This window comes from Pteropus vampyrus, unplaced genomic scaffold, assembly GCF_000151845.1.
Source record: "Pteropus vampyrus isolate Shadow unplaced genomic scaffold, Pvam_2.0 Scaffold41, whole genome shotgun sequence".
NCBI classification, from domain to species: Eukaryota; Metazoa; Chordata; class Mammalia; order Chiroptera; family Pteropodidae; genus Pteropus; species Pteropus vampyrus.
Window position 1 is genome coordinate 771807 of NW_011888822.1, and position 20734 is coordinate 792540.

Consider the following 20734-nt stretch of genomic DNA (forward strand, 5'->3'; position numbering starts at 1 on the left):
GATCAGAGCTGTTAAGAACTAGAAGCAGATACTGTGTACTGGTTTCCAGGTATAGAGAAAGATGAAAGACCAATTTGAAGGCTACAGAGGGAGATCATTTGCACAATAGGTGATGATACTACAGACTTCCAAGGTCACTTTCCCTTCTGGGATTCTCTGAGTTTTCCCAGGGTCTGAGTGTCTTCCTCAAGAGTGAATTTCATCTCTGGTCATCTGATAGCAGAGCTGAGCTTGGGATCACATTTATTCCTTCCATGGGTGAACAGTTTCATCAGAATTACACTGCTAGAACCTAATGACATCTGGGAACTTATACCATTTAAAACCAAGGGATGAATTGAAACATAAATAAAAGGCCCTGTTGGGTTGTTTCCCAGGGCACCAGTATAGAAAGCATGATAAAAAAAAATTTATTTTCTTCAGGGAACAGAAGTGATAAATAGAACCTAGGGTGGAAGATTTGAATGTGAACATTAGGATAAATGGATTTCACCACAAAGTAAGAGAACATTTGGTAAATTTACTTTGTTCATTCAATGTTGTTTGTTCTTCCAAACCACTTTAGGTAAGGTCAACACCCTAAACAACTGCAGGTTTATTTTTCATGTAACATCAGAAACAAGAAAAGCTTATTTAAAGGGGTAAATTATCAGGGAAAGAAATGGTTTTCATTACCAAATTTCAATAATATTATCTTTATGTTGAATGAGTCAGAAGGATTTCAAACCATTGTTTTTGTCCTTTCCCACTGAAGTTTGGGATTAATCCAGTTAAAGAAAGCTTCCAGCCACAGACGTTTTTATTTCCCTAACCTTGGTGGACAAGAGGCTTCTCCAGAGAGGGGATCTGCTATGAACTACAGGTGTAAAATTGATGCTTCATGACACATGAAGTTAAAATTTCACAATTACCCTTTCTAGCACTAACATAATTCATATAGAAGTGGGGAAGAATTTCTCACTGTGTTTGGCCTGAGGGCCATTACAGATCCTCAGCAACCTAATATTTTTCACTCAAATGTCTGTCGTTAGGAAGGTCATTATTCTAATTCTTTCATGTCTGTGGCTCTGCAGGTTGCCATATCTATTCTTCATTAAGCTGGTTTCCATCTGACCCAGACTCAGTCATCAAATCCTTACTTTCCTAGCTACTTTTGGGTCTTGAGAATTATTTTATCAACAGCTTTGACAAAAAGGGCAAAGAAGAGCCCCTGAAATGGACTGAATAATTCAAGATATTCAGAATATGGAAGAAAGAATCAAGTCCAGGTCATTTAGACCAAGAATCAAAATGTATTTAGTTCATAAACGTATGCAGTTCATAAATCTGGGAAACCATCGTAATCAACTGCGGGCTTTTCAGAAATCTATTTCATGGACCTCATCGTTAGCAGTTTTAAAATAGGAGGTTTGAGAACTAGTTATATGCTAAAGATAATGAAGCAAAAAGAATTAATTATAATAGTCACTTTAATAAAAATTTTCCAATGAAACCACTGTGAAATAAAATTATAGATATAGCTACATATTTTAAATATATTTATATCAAGATACTAACAATATAAATAACATAATAAGCAACGAGATACACATTACCCAACTAACCCTTACATCCAATGACAGGCTCCTTCTCCTTACTACCTCCCTCGGGGCATCCCAACCCTTTTTGTGTTCATATGCCTAAGTGATATTTAGATTTGCATTTTTTTAAACTTATATACCTAGCCTCTACGTAACCTGATTTTATGTTTGATTATTTCTTCTGTTAATAACTCCTGAAGCAAAATTTGTAACATCATCTGGATCTGCTTTAGCTGAAATGTCCAATTACAACCAAAGTACACATAGTTTTATGGCCGTTCACTCCCCATTCTGTATTTCAGGTGTGTGGTGTGGTCAATACCAGATGGCTCATCTACTGAACCCTAATCAAGCACTTACATTTAATCAAAACTGTAGAATCTTTGTCACATGATTAATTGGGCTGAGTATATTTTACCTTTTCTTTCCTTTTATTTTATTTTTTTACAGAATTGACATTTTTGACAAGCCAATTATTTAGATGTCACAGGTTTAAAACTTTCAACGTGCAGTGAGCTAGTTATGTGGAATTAGAGAATTTGATACATTATTTCCCAGGCCTAAACATACAGAGTAAAATAGTGAGAGAGAATAATTCCTTCAGTGATTATTTACTGAGCACCTAGTGTCCCAAAGCAAAATAACACCAGTGAGTGAGTAACTGCCCTTACTGCATCGACAGAGGTAGAAGGTGATTCTGAATAACATCCTATATTTATGTAGCATTTTAGGGTCTATAAAGCACGTTGCCTTTCACAGGGTATTTGATTTTTCTAAACTCTAAGCTCTAAGCATCATGTGTAAAAGACAGTCTACTAAAACTTGTAAAACATTGACATTAAAAATGTATCTGCACGTCCTCTATCCAAGGACAGTATATTAAATGGATTTTTGGCGCAGGGAGTTGGAATAGGAGCTTATTCCGTCCACTCCATGCATTGACCTGGTATTGTGGTACCTTGGGGAATGGCGCAACAACAACAAAAAGTATCTGCAGTATTTTCTACATTTTTTGTGTTACAGATCTCAAAATTAAGTTTACAGCCAAATATCCACTTTGCTGTATGTCAGAGCCTCTAATAACTAAAGGAATTTGTTCAGTAGCACTAATAAAAAAACTAAACATCTAAAACATATAATTCTGCTATAAATTGACATACAGCAATAAAGCAGCATTTAGGTTGGTCAACTTTCACCTGTATAATAAACAAGGAGAGTCCTGTGGGTATTTTTAGATGGAAACCAACATTATTCCAAGCAGAGCAAAATAATGCAGATTAATTTGTGTTCAGGGTGACAACATATTTACAAAACTTCTTCTTGCAGATCTTTGCCTGTGCTTGCTGGATTCAAGGTGTTTGTGGGAACAGCTGGCCACATGATATACTGCAGAGTTGGGCTTCTGAACAGGCTTGAGTTTAAATCCCACCTCTACTATCTGTCAATTGTGTACATGCATTGATAAGTCACTTTACCTCTACAAACCTTGGTTTTCCCAAGAATAAAATATTAATGCCCACTTTTGAGGGTTGTAAGGATTAAGTAAAAACTATAATAATTATAGCGAACATTTTTGAGATGTTCCTATGAGCCAAGTGCTATTTTAAAGGCATTTATGTGCATTAACCCATTTGGTCTTCACACACCCATATGAAGTAGGATACCATCGATAACCCTGGTTTTATAAATCTATAAATAAATGTTGGGGCTAGGACGAGTTGACTTTTGCTGGGTCATACAACCGGTAGGCAATGTCTCTGGGACTGAAACAGGCTATCTGCCTCCAGAGTCCTCCTTCTTCATCAGTGTGTTTTAATCCTGACAACTTTTCCCCTCTACCCTCACTCGATCTCCAGCACCCCACCACTCTACCCTCCTAAGCTGCCTGTTTGAAAGAACAGGGAAATAAATAAATAGGAATAGGAGAATACCAGAAGGGCATGGTTAATTTTTCTTTCAGTGCTTTGACCCAAATGACACCATTTAAATAAAAATTAACCAATTAGAAATGGAAAAATGTGATGATTTGATCACTACTTAGACAAGAGCTTGAGGGTTTAGTAGGAGAAAGTTTCCCATAGGAGACAGTCAGGCTCATGATCCCTTCTCCACCCTGAAGAGCCAGAGACCAGGGATTTTGCCCCCAAATCACCAAGAAGGAGGGAGAATCAGAGACATGGACATGCCAGAGGAGAAGGGTGGGCATGGAGGCATCCACTTCCAGATGTACACACAAACCAACCCCCTGAGGGCTGAAATTGTTTTTGGTTTACTGAACCCAGACAAATTGGATTCATTCTGAGAGCAGAGATGCAAATTGTAAGGCAATTCCACAAGATAAAAGCTACTTCATCCTGAAGTTACTAATTCTTCTGGCAGTAAATACATGTATTAGGTATAAACATAGGCAAAGCACTTTTCACCGTGGCTTTAATCAAAGGATAAAAGTTGTCTGGTAAATTACTGCTCTCCTGAAATTTCTCTAGATGAAATTAATAAATAACAATCAAGTAGAATCATTTTTACTCTTAAGATGTTGGTTTCTCCTTTCTATACACACATTTTAGGAATTCCTTTGGGTTGAAAGCAAGCAGCTATGTGGAGATTGTTCCACATCTTCTTGTCATTTCTTTGGTAAGTGACTTTGCACTGGAGTGATGTGTACATGGGAATCACTTGTGATGTCTCTTAAAATGCAGAGTCCTGGCTCCCACAGCAGACCTACTGAATCATCATAGGAGGCAGGCAGGTTTCTGTTCTGTGAAAACCTACTTCAAGTAATTGTTAAGCACACTGTTGGCTCAGAACCATGACTTACTCATTACCACCTAAGGGTAATAGCAGAGGCTAAAAATATCAGGGTAGAGATCCCATTCCTCACCCCCAATTAATAAGGCAGATTTCTGAATGTTCAAGTGGTCACTTCTATAACAAGTTAAAGCTACATATTCAAATAGCAGAATTCATATGATCAGAAGAAAGTTTTCTCAAGAATTTAAGCTTAAAGGCAATAATCAGTAGTGAGAGAATTCATTGTATAATAATTAAGTGAACTCATCAGGGCTACAGACAATTTCAATTCCAGGTTCAGTTCCCAAAACTCAGGCTTAGCCTATGAGAAAACTGAGGGTAAGATTAAGATGAAGAAATATGCATAAGGTCCCAGAAGCACAGTATGTGGTAGACTGGGCCATCTCTATTCATGTCAGTTTCTCCACACCATCATTCAGTACAATAGATAGGGTTTCCCCCATTTGAAAAATGTGGAAATGGATGTTCAGAGAGGTTAAGAGGCTGGCCTAAAGTCACACAGCTAGTAATTTAGTAGAGCTAATATCCCTATGGAACTTTTTGACTGATGCCAAAATATATCAATAACTGGACTTTATGAAGAGCTAAAATATCCTCCATGTTCATGAATTAAAAAGATTAACAGATCACTGTATGGAAAATCTGTTTTAGGACCACAGAGACTCCTTAGGAAATGAGTTCGTTTGTTTTTTAAGTTTCAAATCACTCTTCTTTAAAGAATTCTTTTTCTTGTTCTTCCCTAAGTGATCTGAAAAGTAATTGCTAATATCTCAACAGTTATTAAGAAACACTTCCCACTGCATTAATACTATAAAATTAAATATCTAAGTAGAGGATTCGAGCACCATAAACACAGAAGAGTGTAAGCAATCATATTCTATAAATAGCTCTTATGAGATTCTAGATTGCCACAAATCTCTCTCTTTAACATACTTAAAACTCCCTCCCACCCAAAGATATACATAGTAATTGTTCTAAAAGATAGCTCAAATTAAACTTATGAAGCAGCATCTCTTTTAAAGGACCAAACATTGCCTTAATGTTTTGGCTAGATGGAATTACACTTTGGAGTTTGATTTTGGTACCCGAATAGAGAAAATTTTGGTCTTTGTCAGCGACACCTGAAATATGGGAGATTCTTGATAGAAACTCCAGGAAACCCAGACCCCTGACTGCACACTGGAATACAAGTTTATATCATCTGCTACTTCATGTCAACTGAAGTTAAAAACTCAAAAGCAGAGATTTGTTCTCTCATATGAAATGCCATCATCATTTCCATTCTCCTCCCTATACTTCTCAAGGGAGCCAAAATAAACAATGACAAAATGCAGGTCCTCATGAAGTTCACATTCTGGAAGGACTAAAGAGACAATACATAGGGGAAGAAAAACAAACACACAAAGTCGATGAAGAATGTCTTGAATGAAACCAAGTAAGGCGACAGGACAGGGAGTAAGCAGTTTTAGGAGGGCTACTTCAGATAAGGTGGAGTTGTCAGAGAACGCTGATAACTATAGCCATCTATGGTTATACACGATATGGTGATACGTAAATGCACATAGAGATACATGGCTGAGACCAGAAGAAAGAGATTGTTTCCCAACCCGGCAGGGCGTCCAAATCATTGCAGTAATCACCTAGTGGAGAGCAGCGCACTACTATTTTTAAACTCAAAAGGAGAGTTAATATTCAATTAAAAAACAAGAGGTCATTTTTTTACTTCGATATTTCTCTTTCCTGCTACAAATGACTTAGAGAGCGAGGCCACCCTTGTTTCTTTGCAAAGCAGAATTTAAAGCCCATGAAACAACAACAACAAAAAACTAAAGTGGTACCATGTTCGTGAAATGAGCGCAGTAGCGCAGAGTCACTAACAAGAACAACAGTAGCTTCAGAGGAAGATAACATTACTGGGTCTGTTGCTAATACCACCTAGCCCAAAACAAAAATGGTTTAGAACTCTGGCATCACACGGAATACCAAGAGTAAGGCACAGAGGCAAAGATGAGAACAGGCACTGTGTTTTCCATGGCAGGCTATCAAATGCTGACTTGAAATGTACAACTGTATGGATTTCAAAATATTAAGTGCTCAGTCTTGAAGTGCAGTTTTCAGAACTGAACAATTGACTGTTGGAGATACTGCTTTGCTCCCAGGAGGGGCTGGCTATAAAACTGGCTTCCACGGGTCAAGTTTATGTGGTCATTACCACCTACTATGTTATCACCATAAAACAGCAAGCCCAGTACCTATCTACACTCTGAAAAATATCTAAAGTCATGGGGTGTGCTTGTTAACAGTGAAGACCCCCAAGCCCTAACCACAAAGGTTCTAAATCAGTAGAATAAGAACGGATAATCAACGACTTTTTTAAACTAACACCAAAATCAATTTTCGCATAGGGAGTACGAGAATCATACTTGGAAAAACATAGATTAGATAATTTTAGATTTGTAGTCTTGGCCTAAAAGGACAGTTTTCATACCTTTGCCATCCACTGAGGTTTTTATATGTATGTGTATGATTATTTTCTTTTAACCATCGCAAAGAACTTGAGATGGCCTCACTAACTCCTCTAGGGAATATTCTGTGATCAGGTTGGAAACAGTTGAAAGATGCCCCAAACAGTATAATCTACTGGTAAAAAACAACAACAACAAAAAAATAAAATAAAATAAAAAACAACTTAAGCTAAATAAGAATGGTGCGATGATAATAACCATATTCCAAAATTCATATAATAGTACTATATGCTAAGAATTACTCTATTCTCACCATCGACAGTAACAAAACCATTACAAATTTTGGCCAGATAGAGATGTAATCCAAATTGAGATATAATCTAAATACCATAAAATTTACCACTTTAAGGTGTGTAATTCAGCAGCCTTCAAATATTCACAAAGTTGTACAACCATCACCTCTATCTGATTCTACAACCTTTACATCACCACTTACTCATTAGCAGTCACTCCCCGGTCCCTTCTCTCTAGCCCCTGGCAAACGCTCATCTACTTTCTGTCTCAATTCAAAGTCTACTTGTACAGGAAATAATTTTAATGTCCCTTTCAGAATTCTGAAATGAAATGTTGAGATCCTATAAGCTAAACATTCATATAAATATTAGCTATGTTTAGTATGTGCATATTATCAACCTGTGCATTCCACTGGATTTGGTTTGCGCATTCCCCCCTGATACTAACTACGCCTCTACGCATCACTTTCACGGGTTGAAGGAATTCCATCATATAGATACTGCATAATGCAGCTAACTAATCTGGTATTGTTGGAATTTACACTTAAATGTTGAGTTTTTTAAAAAATAGTAACCAAATTTAAACGTTCGTGTTCTGTTTTTCAAGAAAATTTCAAAAAGAAGCTGTTCCTATTACACTTTTCTTTAGCCTCTAGCTATTTAGATGGACAGTGAGGTGGAGTAAAGCTGAGAGTTCCCTCTGCCCTATCACATCATATGTCTGGAACAATCAGAAAGCTAGCTCTCCGTTTTATCGTAAGAAATGTGGTGACAGACCCTATAGGACATTTGCTCCTCAAGAGTACTTCCTAGAGATTCTATTTTAAAAGCCTCAAAGTAGCTAAGTAAACATTAAAGCCACATGCAAACTAAGATCAAAAGAGAACTATGTTTATTTGGTATTGCTTGATACCAACCATTACCTTTTCCACTCACAGCCGGTGTCAGAGCCATAAACTCTTATTTCACAAAGTATAATATTAGCACCCCAAGTTTACTTGCTTCTGATTTCTAATGCCAGAGGAAAAAGCCAGTAGACTTTTCAATGATTTAGGCATAGGACCCAACTGCACAGGAATTTGCACTTGTCTGACGGGGGCTGAAACCTAGCTTCAAAATCAGCCAACATTTTAGTCTTTTTATTTTACTTCACTAGGGGAACAAGGACTATCCTAATAAATCCTCCTTCCCTTTTCTAGCACACTTAAAAACCCATCTTTGAGCTCCACTAACTCCATTAGGTTAGAATTTGGCATTACGTACAAAGGGAGGAAAAGCAGGTGTGTGCACGGAGAGAAGGCGAACAGGAGCACGTGGTGAGGAGTGAAAGGACAACCTGGGGCGACCACAGCCATGAGCCCTTCTCTCAAGAACGATGATGCAAACAGAGAATGTGTAAAGGGCGGGAAGGTGTGTCAAAGACACCCAGGCTTCAAATGGGACCCACAGACTCACACTTGGCTTAAGTGCTGTTTCCTACATACCACCTCACATGAACTCCTTTGACTTCAGTTTCTGCTTTAGGACGCCTTGATTTAGTTTCTGTTTAGCATTTGCACGATAATAATTTTATCACAAATGGTAAATGTCTTGTAAACTAATGGGAAACATATTGCTTGGCAGAGTTTATAATGTCAGGATTCATGTCTCTAACACTGAGGGTCTCTCTGACCTCGAAGATAACATAATGAAACAGCAATGTGCTGCAAATGACTCAGTGTGATTTTTTATTAGTTCTCATAATTGCCCCTTATTAATTTGTATGCACATAATAAGCACTCACCTTCACAGTCTGTCCAGCTTCGGGGCCATCCTAGAAGTAGGAAAAAAAAAAAAACACAGAGGTGAGAACAGATAGCTGGTATCTCTTGCTTATTCAGAAATATCGCCTGTTAATAATTTAGATCCAATTTCATTGTGTGTTAATTTATAGTATTCTCTTGGGAACCATTCTCTTCAAATGTGTGGGACCAGACAGTTCTCCATTTTCGCCTGAGAGTGAGAAGTTATGCATAAAAATGATATAAATTATCCAGTGAGCCTACCCCCTTGCTACTTTTCATGCTCTTTGCTCTCAGCTATGGTTTTAATTGCATTAAAGGAAAGCTGAAAATGTTCAGGGAGGTGAAGTATCACACCTTTTGGTTATCTTTAAATCAGATGTGGTTTAATTAATGTCTGACTACTCTAAATCTCTACTCAGGAAATCTGCGATGAACGTAATTCATTATGCAAGAATATGAGTTATCTCATACGGGATGAGCACCTAAGAGTGTGCCCTCTCTGGCTGTGCTGACCTTGAGAGAGAAAGGTGACAGAGCTCTGTAGCTGGGCCCTTTTCCCATTCTAGCTCCTTCTCTCAGCTTTCTGAAGCCCAACAAAACTATTTGCTTATTGAAAATGAGCAAACTCACCCGGTCACCAGACAATACAAAGTCAAAGCAAGGGCTTAGCTGCTTTGGGGAAAGCAGAACAAGTAATGTCTCTACAATCAGAAATTCCAAAATTGAATTAGAACTCTAAAACTTTCGGCAAATCTTTCTGCCTCCATGACCTAGACTAATGAGGTGAGAATTTTTGCTCTGCAGTGGGGCCAGTATCAAGCAGAATTGTGTAAGCAGTGGTTTTCAAACTTGGAGACACAACCCATTAGTGGGTCAGGAAGTCAAGTTAATGGGTTGTGATCAGCACTAAAAATGAAAGAAATCAGATAACAGAACAAAAACTATTGGAGTGCACAGAATGTGTAAACATTGTTTTGTGAAACACTGGTTTCCTATATCTGCGTATGTATATGTGGGGAGTATACATGATTGTGAAATAAATATATATCTTACTGTGGGTTAAAGTTAAAAGAAGTTTCAAAACACCGCATATATGAAAGTACTCAAAGCGCAGGTCATTTCCTATATTTACACAATTAGCTTTCTAGTGAATCATGTTAGATAACCAACACTAGCCACTTTCTATAAATGTGAATTTTCTTTTAGCATTTCATTAACACTGACAGATGTCCTCACCTACTTGTCTTCATTTGGTCTCTTTGGAAATATGATTTATGGCATAAGCTTAATAGACCCACCCTGAGCTTAACTACCAGTTTGAAGGTGACTCAAATGATTTGACATATAATACACACACACACACACACACACACACACACACAAAACACACACACACAACACACACACAGGATTTTATAGTGAAGTCAGATACTATAACACAGAGTGGCCAAAAAAATTTTTTTGATAAGCAGATGAGCATTTTTAATCAGAGCCTTTCATAACCTGTAAACAGTGGCTTTCTTTATGTGTTATCTTTGGTAGAGAGGAAGAAGGATGTTAAATAATCAATTTAACGAAAGCCCTGAGTACAAGGTCTCATATTATGGAATGATTCATTTCTTTCCAAAGAGTTATTGCAGAGACACCAAATTTCAAGGCCACAAAGGACTGCAGTATGCACTGATACCCTCGGCTCTTTCCATGGGGCACTTGGAGAGGCTCATGGTATATTGCTGTTGATTTACTCAATTCCCACAGCTCGTGATCCACCGTAGAACACCTCCTCCCACATTCACAGGTGTTGGCTCAATCTCTGTCTAAAGATCTCTGAGGGTGATTGGGGGCATCTCATTTCTTTACTAGGAAGCAGGCCACACCAAATATTCAAACAATCCAGTTTCTGACCAATTCGTAATTAATTACTAGGCTTGATTTAAAGATGGAGAAAAGGTCTGCTCTCTGAAGGCAAGGCCACACCTAACATGCTTATCTTTACTCCACTGCAGGAGCAGGGCTAAGCCCATGCGGTGCATAAAACATAGTTACCACGAAATGAAAGTGACCCTTCCAGCCCTAGTTCTAGTAAAAGATCTGGACTGTCATAATGCCCATTAAATTACTTATCCACTACTCCCTCCTGTTTTATAAACAATATTGTGGACATTGTTTCAGTAGACATTCCACAACCTACCTCAGGGCCAATGACAGCAGGATGGTTCTGAATTAGTAACATCTTCTTCTGCTATTATATGAGAACCACCGCAGCTGGCTTCTCAGTGAAATAGCAGGTTAAAAGAGAGGAGGAAGCCCAATGCTAGGACTTGAAAAGAAAGAAAAATAATTTCTGAGCATCTGTACACTCACTTGCATGGCAAAGGTAAGGGAAGTTCCCTGGAAATGCTTCTCCACTACTGTCCCGACTCTCTGGGTTGCCTGAAACAAATCAGCCACTTCATTGGGATACAGATCTCGGAAGCGCTCCACTGGACGAAGAGGACACACGAGGACATCTTCAGTGAGGTCTGTTAAGGGACAATCTGCTTGCTTTGAGTAGTATTTTTACCAAGAAGTTTATGCCCACAGTCTTAAATCTCCTTGGCTCAGAGCCTGAACTCTTAAAGACTAAGAAATTAAACAAACAAACAAACAAACAAACAAACAAATATTTTCCAATCACCGAACTCCAAGGAGTTCAAAGAGAACTTACAAACATGGTTATTTATACTTTGAAGGAGAAGCTGCAGTGCACTGAAGAAATTCTTTTAAGAGAAAGGGCACAGTCTTCAGAGAGACTCAAGTGCTGCCTGAGATAACTATGCCAAGAGGCAAGATCTATTCTGGACCATTCTTTTGTGACTTCTAAAGCTGTCTTCTCAAGCAGCCAGTGACACTGGGCTGGAAACGCAACTGGAATATCCACTTTGTTTCTCTATGTAGAGCATCATGATTAAAACTTTAATTTCAAAATTTCTTTAGAGAAATATGTAATGAAAATGCAATCGTAGTTTTATTTTATTTTTAAAAAGAGTAGACATTCTGAAAACATACAGAGACCTTCATCTACAATCAAAATGCATGCGATGTGGTTAAATGATTTATGACCAGGGTTCCTCAAACTAACCATTAAGAATTCAAGAAGGCAGTTGAAGGTAAATTATAAAGAAAAGGGTTGCCTATTATTGCAAATGAAACTATCTTAATGCATTCTGTAAGTGTGACAGGTCAACGTATTTACATTATTGGTCTAAACAAACAACAAGAGAGAGAAAGGATATATAAATTTGATCATTTGTTGGTAGCAAATTAATATTCAATGTTACATCATCAATAACACTTCAATTCCTTTTTCTTTCTGAACTCATTATATATGTGTGGGTAGATACATATACATATATACACGTATGCACACACATGAGATTTATTTTTTGTTTCGTTTTTAGATGCCAGCAGGAGAAAAAAGCACTCTAATGTTCTTTACTGTCTCTTTCTTTTTTCCTTTTTTCTTGTTTTAGGAGAACATGCTTCTGCCTGAAGCTAAGCAGCTAAGGGTCATAATAAAACCACCATTCTACAATTGCTAGTCTCACCAGAATATCAAGCATTTTAGCCCATCAAACTATTGGTAGGACTCAGGGCCCAAGGGGAAATGCACTGAGCTCAGCTGGGCAGGCCTGATTTCCATAACAGAAAGGGAGGAAAAAGAAAGAAGGAAAACTGATTAATTTTGCTCATAATCAGGAAATTCATGTCAACGGTAAACTAGGAAAAGAAGCATTTGTTTAATCTGAGTTCATTTTTCAAGAGAGGAGAAGGGAGGCTTTCACCCACAGGGCATCTGATACTTAAAAAGATAATTATCCTTCCTTGGCAGGGCTGCTTTATTATCATGGGTCAATGAACCGTTTAAAAATGAAGAATTTCCTTTCATTTCCTTTTAGCAGATTGCCAGTCTCTACTCCCACTGAGTTGCTTTTCTTTGTTGAAAGAGACCTTTCCCCATCTTCGTTCTCCGTGCTTTAATTTACACCCTCCCTTAGGCCCTGACTTCACCAACCACAGCAAGATGACAACTTTTCAAACTTCCAACAATATTCTTAATTGCTGTGGTAGGCTATGTCTACATACAACGACCAGGTGGGGAAAGAACATTTATTTAAGCAATTGATTACAGTGAACACTTGTGGAGTAAATCTGATGATCTTTGTATCTAATGTAACTTTAGTAATATCAATGACATCTGGAAGATACTTTTTAATAAAATCACCTTGCGGTATTATCTGTCTATTTTGCTTGTCTGATGCTAAGGATTGGCTTGACCCAATTTTAATGCTTCAAAATGTTTATGAAATCAAATCGAAATGTCTGAATCTGTCGGATGTTTTATAATACACATAACCTCAGGGTGATATACCCATACATTTATTACTTTAATTAAACATTAATAATAGTAATACAACATATCACAAAACAAACAGGATAAACACATTCTCATTTAGGTGACTATATTTCACCTACCCATTTAGGCATCACTGTTCTAACAGATATTCTCTGTATATAACCCAACCCTTTGTTAAGAAGTCATTTTATCTGCATATAATGCACACACATGCACACAAACACAATTCTATGTAAATAATAAGATAAAATAGAGATCATTTTCAAGGGTGCTTACTTGGGCAGGTGTTAATGTGATTGATCATTGTCTTTGTTTTGTTGGGGCCCAGAGGATGGCCAAACAGGCATCTGAACCTGGAAGTGGCCACACAGGTAGGCTCCACACAAGTCTACAAGGAAATAGATGGGTCTGGAGTTCTGGGTGCTGTATGAGCAAATGACCTGGCCAGCAGCAGATTCACTATCTAACACCTTTCTCATGCCATTCTAGGCACCAATCGGAATCAGAAAATCGGGATCAATCATCTTCTTTCAGTTCCTTTAAAACCAGAATAGAAAAGAATCTTGCTTTAACTCCACCATGGGCTACATCCTGACTGACTCCTACTACCTCCCGAACTCCCTCTTTCTCCACCTCTCTCTTGCACATTACATATATGCTACTTTTGCTTTCTTTCTGTTCCTCAAACACACTAAGCTCCTTCTCAGATTTGGAGCCTTTTTCTTGGCTGTTTGTTCTGCCTAGAATTCAATTCCCCATGATCTTCACATTTGCTTCTTTCTTATTATTTAGATTCCAATGCCACTTTCTCAAAGGAACATTTAAGTGCTAGGAGGATTAAACTGCTACCTGCTTACTCACTTTTACATTATCTTATTTTAATCTTTCCATAGCCCTTGCCAATAGCTGGTAATTTTCTTGGTGGGTTACTACCTACCCAGATGAGAATGTAAACTCCTTAAGAGTGAAAACTTTGTTGTGTTTACTGCTATTTTACCACCACCTATAACACCAGAGACACTTAACAAGTATTGCTGGAATGAAAGAACAAATAATAAACCAGACCCTCATATCAGCCACCTCTGAGTACTAAGACACTAATAAAATGGAGAAAACATTCATTTACTTTTCAATTATCTAATAAGATTGGGATAGTCTATAAGCCTCTTTTTTTTTTTAATTCAAAGAGGTTTATCCTTAAAATCTAGCATAGTTAAAATTAATGTTGGATGAGAGCTGGAGACATGTAAACTCATTTGTAATATAAACTAATTTTTCATGAGTTCAAGGAAATATAATTATGAAGGTAAGTCATTTTTAAAACTTTTATAACAAGAAAGAAGTGGTTTCTAAAACATTCAGAGTCTCAGGTAAAGTAAATATAGAAAAATGCTGCTTTATATACTGTGACTAGGAAATGTAATTTGTCCATTCAATGAATAGTGAGTGCCAGTTAACTATAGACACTATGCTGGGTGCTCAAAACGGCAAAGGAGAATAAGAAGTTCTCCTGTTGCCCCATTCCAGGAGAAAGGATTTGAAACAGATAGCTACCAAACTGTGGGAGACACAGATTAAGCATAGAGGACTACAGAAGCAGAAAGGAGCACCAGATACAGTGGAAACCTGGGGTGCCTTAGCAAGGTAGGGGCTCCAGGGAAACCATGAGTGACCCCTGAGTGCTATGGATCATCCCACGGCTACCAGAAAATATACATGAGTTAATAAAGGATTTCAAGCAAGCCAGCAGGCTCTTTCTGCAAAGGGCCAGTTGTAAATATGTTAGGTTTGGTGGCCATATGCCCAAGCAGCCATACACAATATAAACACTATTAGGTGTGGTTATATCCCAGTAAACCTTTATTTACAAAAGAGGAGGCCGGCTAGATTTGGTCCACGGGCCTTACAGTGTCAACTACTGATTTAGAGGAATCACATTAAAAGGAAGTACCTGAAGGAAACTAGAAGTATTTGGGGGAGGGTCTATTGCTCTTTTCCTAAATTGAGGACTATAATGCTATCTTAACAGCAGACTGGATAAAGCTTATGGTATCTTACAAATCTTAACTTTCTGAAAAAAATATCTGAGCATTCTAGAACATGTTCATGACCCTGTACAACACTGCTGATGCTTTTAAAGACTAGTCACAACCAGAAAATATGTTATTGACACCATTAAATAAGTCATATTACTCTCCAATGCAACTAGAGGAGTTTTTGCCATTTCTAATTGGAAAAATGAATCATATCATCTGCAAACACACGAGAGCACCAAAATTGTGTTATTCACAACTTCATCTGAGAATAAAAGTATTTTCTCAAAATAAGTGCATAAGCCTTAAGAAAACACCATATTGCCTGAGGTGGAAGGTATCATGTGCTACATGTTTCTCCTAGGCAAACAACTAGGAGAAAGCAAATTAATTTCGAAGAACAGCAGACAGTTCTACTGCCACTGTTTATGTGCCAATTGTTTTAAGGTACTATCACAGATGCAGTATAATTTAATTTGGAGACTCTTAGGCTTTGTTAATGGGCAAATCCCATATTATACAAAGGCTACAAGAACACACTTCCTCCTGGGTCCTCTTTGCTTGAAATGAATACTTTTGAAGAGACTTTTTAGCCAATATGTGTAATAACTCTCAAAAAAGTTAATCTACTCAATTGAATTTAATATATGTTTATCCAGTACTCATCAAGTGAGAAAACCTGCGAAAGAGATTATCGGACGGAAACTGATCTCTCCCTTCAATCTAAAGTAAAGACATCCATTTAGTAATAACAATTTTTAAACACCTTTTTCCATTCCTTTACTTTCAGTCTGTGTGTGTCTTTCGATCTGAAGTGAGTTTCTTGTAGGCAGCATATGTAAGGGTCTTGTTTTCTTTTTTTAATGTATTTTTTTTAATTCTTCAATGTCACCACATATTTAACGCCTTTTACCCCATAACATTTTTTTAAAGAGAAAAGTAGGGCAATCATTACAAATTAGTTCCAATAGTTAACGAAGAGATTCCTCATAGTAGAGGAAAATCAAAGAAGACTTCTGAGTGCAGATGAGATTTAAAGTGGACTTTACAAATGGGGGAGTAATTGAACCAGTGGGTTAGCTGGCAACCCACTCATCCATCCATTCCACAACAAGAGCCTTCTCTCAGTCCAGGGTTTGTACTATACTTTAGGATGCCAAGATAAATTCAACAGAGTAACTGACCTTGAAGAATTCATACTCTAACGTCCCAAACTGTCACGCAGTATAAACAGATCATTACAACACAGAGAGATGAGCATTATTGATAGAAATCAGTACAGAATGTTGCAGGAGCACAGAGGAGGCAGAATCTAATTCTGCCTAGGGGTTAGATAAACTTTTTGGTATGAGCTTGCATTTAAATTTTCTAAATTCAGCAACTATTTCTCTAAATCTGAACCAAATCTGTTCTTGAATATGGCCTAGCAACTTATGTTTAGCTTTAAGGAAAGCTGTCAAGCATTCCTCCTTTGGCTAAAATCACTGTTTCATTTATATACGTATTCTAATTTACTTAATCTTTCAAACCAATCTATAAAATACTATTATAATTCCTGTTTTGCAGATAAGGAAATTGCAGCTTATAAAAAATAAGAAACTTGTGCAAGACAGTACAACTCCAATGTGAGACTAGAGCTAGAATTCACCCCAAGTCTGTCTTATTGTCAAGTCCATGTTATTAACCATAATGTTGTGATGTCGTGCTTTTTGTAGCTTTCATTATTAGTCTCTGTCTACCTTCTTAGTAAAAGGGTGCCCTGTATTCCCAGAGTCCATCTGTTCATGGGAGAGAATAACGGGTTTCATAAAATAAAAGATACTGTGCGAAACTGGTAAAGTCCTGAGAAACACCTACCCTTGAGTAAAGAAAGCAGAGGAGACATCTAATCCCATGAAGAAAGGGGGCCTCAGTGCTGGGCAAAGGAGATAGTGAGTATGATCTCATCCTGACAGAAAACTGTAAGATCAAAAAGCAGAGAATCATCTTGCACCAGGGATTCAACAGGAGGAACTAAGGAGAGAGGCAGAGCCTGCATTTTGGCCCTTTTCCATCTTTGAACTTGGGTTGCTTCATGGTAACTTTGGTTCCCCTGGGCTGGCAGACTCTGGAGGAAGATTAGATTACAGTCAATGCCAGTGGGTCATGCTGTTAGACACACTGAAAAATCCCTTTGATTTTGGAAATCTAATTATTGGGAGTCACTGACTTTCTCATAGCATCATTTATATCACCAAGGACTACCGGAAACTTGGTAATGCTTTTGTATTCTCTCTCCCTCTCCACTTTTACCACCAGTCCAGAAGTGACTACCTCTGTTTTTTTTGGCTGTAACCAGGGTGTTTTTGCGACAGTATCCTGGTGTGACAATATGCCAGGGCCTGTGTTGAACTCTTACTGACACAGCTGACCCAGAATACACAATTAAAGAAAGAAATCAAATGAAATCTTTGCACTAGTCAAGTACCTAAAGTTGTTATGGTGTCGATTTACAAATATTACAAGAATCCCTCCCATCCTACATGCCCCTTTGCAAAGTGACTTTGCTTCTCTTCTCATTAAAAATTAGAGTCTATTATCCCTCCCCTTGAATTCGGGCTGGCCTTGTAGCTTGCTTTGATCTGTAGAATGTGATACAAGTGTCATTATGTGACTTTCCTACATTAGCCATTAACAGAATTTGCAACTTCTGTGTTTTGTCCTCTTGGAACCCTGAGACAAGCATGCTGTGAGAAAACCCAGCTGGCCTGCTGAAGAACAAGAGCCACATGGAAACTAAGGTCCCTCAGCTGATAGCCAGCACCTACTGTCAGACCTTCCAGACCCTGGAGAGCCACTGACTGACTTCCAAACTTCTATATCAGTTATCTATTGCTGTATAATAATAAATTACCCTGAAAACACAAGAGCTTAATACAACATTGATTTGTTTTCTTATCACAATTATGCAGGGAGTTTTTGCTGCTGGTCTTACCTGAGCTCATTCATGCAACTGCTTTCAGTTGACAGGTAGGCTTAGGGCTAAGCTCAGCTGGGTGCGCTGGGACCCCACTCTTTATGCTCTCTCATCCCAATCCAGAGGCTGAATCTCTAATGCCTTTAAAGACTTAAGTTCCCCTAGATTCTTTTGATCAAAGAAAATCACAAACTAGCCCAGGTTCAAGGTAGAGAAATAAATTCCATCTCCTGATAAGAGGAGTGGAAAGACCACATTGAAAAGAGGTGTGAGCACTGGAAGTCTTGTAGCATTAAGGGTCATTATTTTAAGAATCTACCACAGCTGGTGACTCTGAAAAGAAGCTCTAGGGATGTTGCAAAAATGAACAGATGCCCAAGGTATCTTGTATGTCCTAGCAAGTGTGTATAACAATGGTATTGCAGAGCTGGGATGGATCTTAAACATTATCTACTCCAATACCTTCCTTGTTGAATGAAAAAAATGGAGGCTAAAAAAAGTCAATCGATTTGTTCAAAGTCACACAGGGATACCATTGGAATCGAAACTCAACTGTTTGGCTTCCCAAACCAAAATTCTTTTCATTACACGTGAGATGGCAAAAGGTTGCACTTCAACTACTATATTCCAATGCTAAACCTATGGCAGACATCAATAATCGATTACACAATTCTCTCTTTGAACGAGAGAGACTTAAAATCCTTGTCAATCCTCTTAGCAGTCACCACCAATAAGAGAAGGCACGTAAAACAGGACTGATGTGTCATTTCTGTGGCCTCCCACACTATCTTATGAAACTACAAAAACAACTGCAAAGACCTGGTAGAGTCAAGATCAAAATGAGATTCTGTAAAAGTGAGAATCTGCCAGACTATATCAAACGTTCATTATGTTGCTACATTTTTATTCGAAATAAATTTGATAAGTTCAAAATTTGCTCATCAAAGATAATAATTGATGATTAAAAAATAATTTATGAGCGTTTCCATGACAAATATGAGATATTTAAATATAGAGTCATGACAGAGAAATGGAAATGTACTAATTTAGCTGATTAATTAAAGAAGACAGCAGAATATTATTCTCAGACTTGCTCCCATTTATTTTTCTATATCTGATCTATTTTAGGGATTCGGAATATAAAAGTCACTAAAATAAATCAAACTATCAAAATATCATTGATTCTGATGAGGCTGATTAGCATGTGTTATATGAATATGGAGTAAGTTGTATCAAATAATATGACAAAGAATTAGTCATTCTTCTAAACTAATAAAAAAGGAGAAGATTCTATATTCATCTCTACTGCAGATCGGTATGCAGCTCAATGACAAAGAACTTTTCAGCTTGCACTGTAGACTTCTGTAGACCTCAAGTAATGAATTATTTGCTCTAACGAATAATCCTAATCCTTACAAATGTTTAAAATAATTTGCAATGTAATTTCAAAAAACAATATGATGGACTGTGAGGTATTTTTTTATGAGACAGTTCAATTTATTGGATTTCAATAGCACAGTTGCAGAGCTTTGTATTAAAGTAGATGACATCTCAAAAAGTAATCTACTATGCACATGTAGGTACTTCTATGAATTTTCTTATCAGAAAAGAAGAAATATTACGCCCCCTCCCCCAAATTAAGAAATATAATTCTAAAGAAACATCTTGCCAGTTTGGGCCACAACTTTCTTCGCTAGATATTAACATACCCATTTCAGTAACTCGATGAAGACTGCATGAGATATGCATTAACCATAAGTATAAATGGCAAGAATACGATTTTAAGCAAATTTGATTTTCAGAATGTGATAAATTCCAGGACAGTGTGACTGAATAATGACTGCACTCTGCTCAGATCTGGATCTCAAGGCAAGCTTCTCATGAGTATCTACAAGGGTTCTCATGTTTTGTCTTGGAGAATGCTTTGGGCCAAAGATACAGTGAGTCCTCAGTTATCAGGGGGAAGAGGAGCCAGGTATCCTTCTCTAGGCAGATCTGCCCTAAGCAATCCCCAAAACTCCTGCACTGCTCTAAATGCTCAGAAGTGAGAATCACATTCACAGGGAGAAGTAAACAGTCTGCTTTCAAAGAAAGCAAAATGAAAGAGAAGCCTGCAGCCTGGCAGTACTCTGGTGCGGATTCTTTGATTTAAATTTCTCATATCATTCTATAAATTTTTCAAGGCAGAGTAATCCTACATTGATTATCCTGACAATCAGAATTAGAAAAAGTTATGCTTATAGTAAACTAAATACATGGGAAAAAGTAAATAATATCAGAAAGGGAAGGAAAGAGAGAGAGAGAGAGAGAGAGAGAGAGAGAGAGAGAGAGAGAGAGAGAGAGTGTGTGTGTGTGTGTGTGTGTGTGTGTGTGTGAGCGTGTGAGCAAAAGTGATATATGTCACTTACGGTCTAGT

The 20734-nt window shown here is 37.7% G+C and overlaps 1 protein-coding gene across 11 annotated transcripts in view; it reads right to left on the minus strand.

The window, feature by feature from the left end:
* The window catches only part of FHIT (fragile histidine triad), a 1380266-nt gene that overhangs the window by 256414 nt on the left and 1103118 nt on the right, over window positions 1–20734 (minus strand). For all 11 annotated transcript variants that reach the window (XM_011358436.2, XM_011358435.2, XM_011358432.2 and 8 more), the window contains 2 exons: window positions 11298–11443; window positions 8933–8962 (listed from right to left, as the gene is read on the minus strand). In XM_011358436.2, the coding sequence (XP_011356738.1) occupies window positions 8933–8962; window positions 11298–11443 (176 nt within the window). The remainder of the gene's footprint in view (window positions 1–8932; window positions 8963–11297; window positions 11444–20734) is intronic.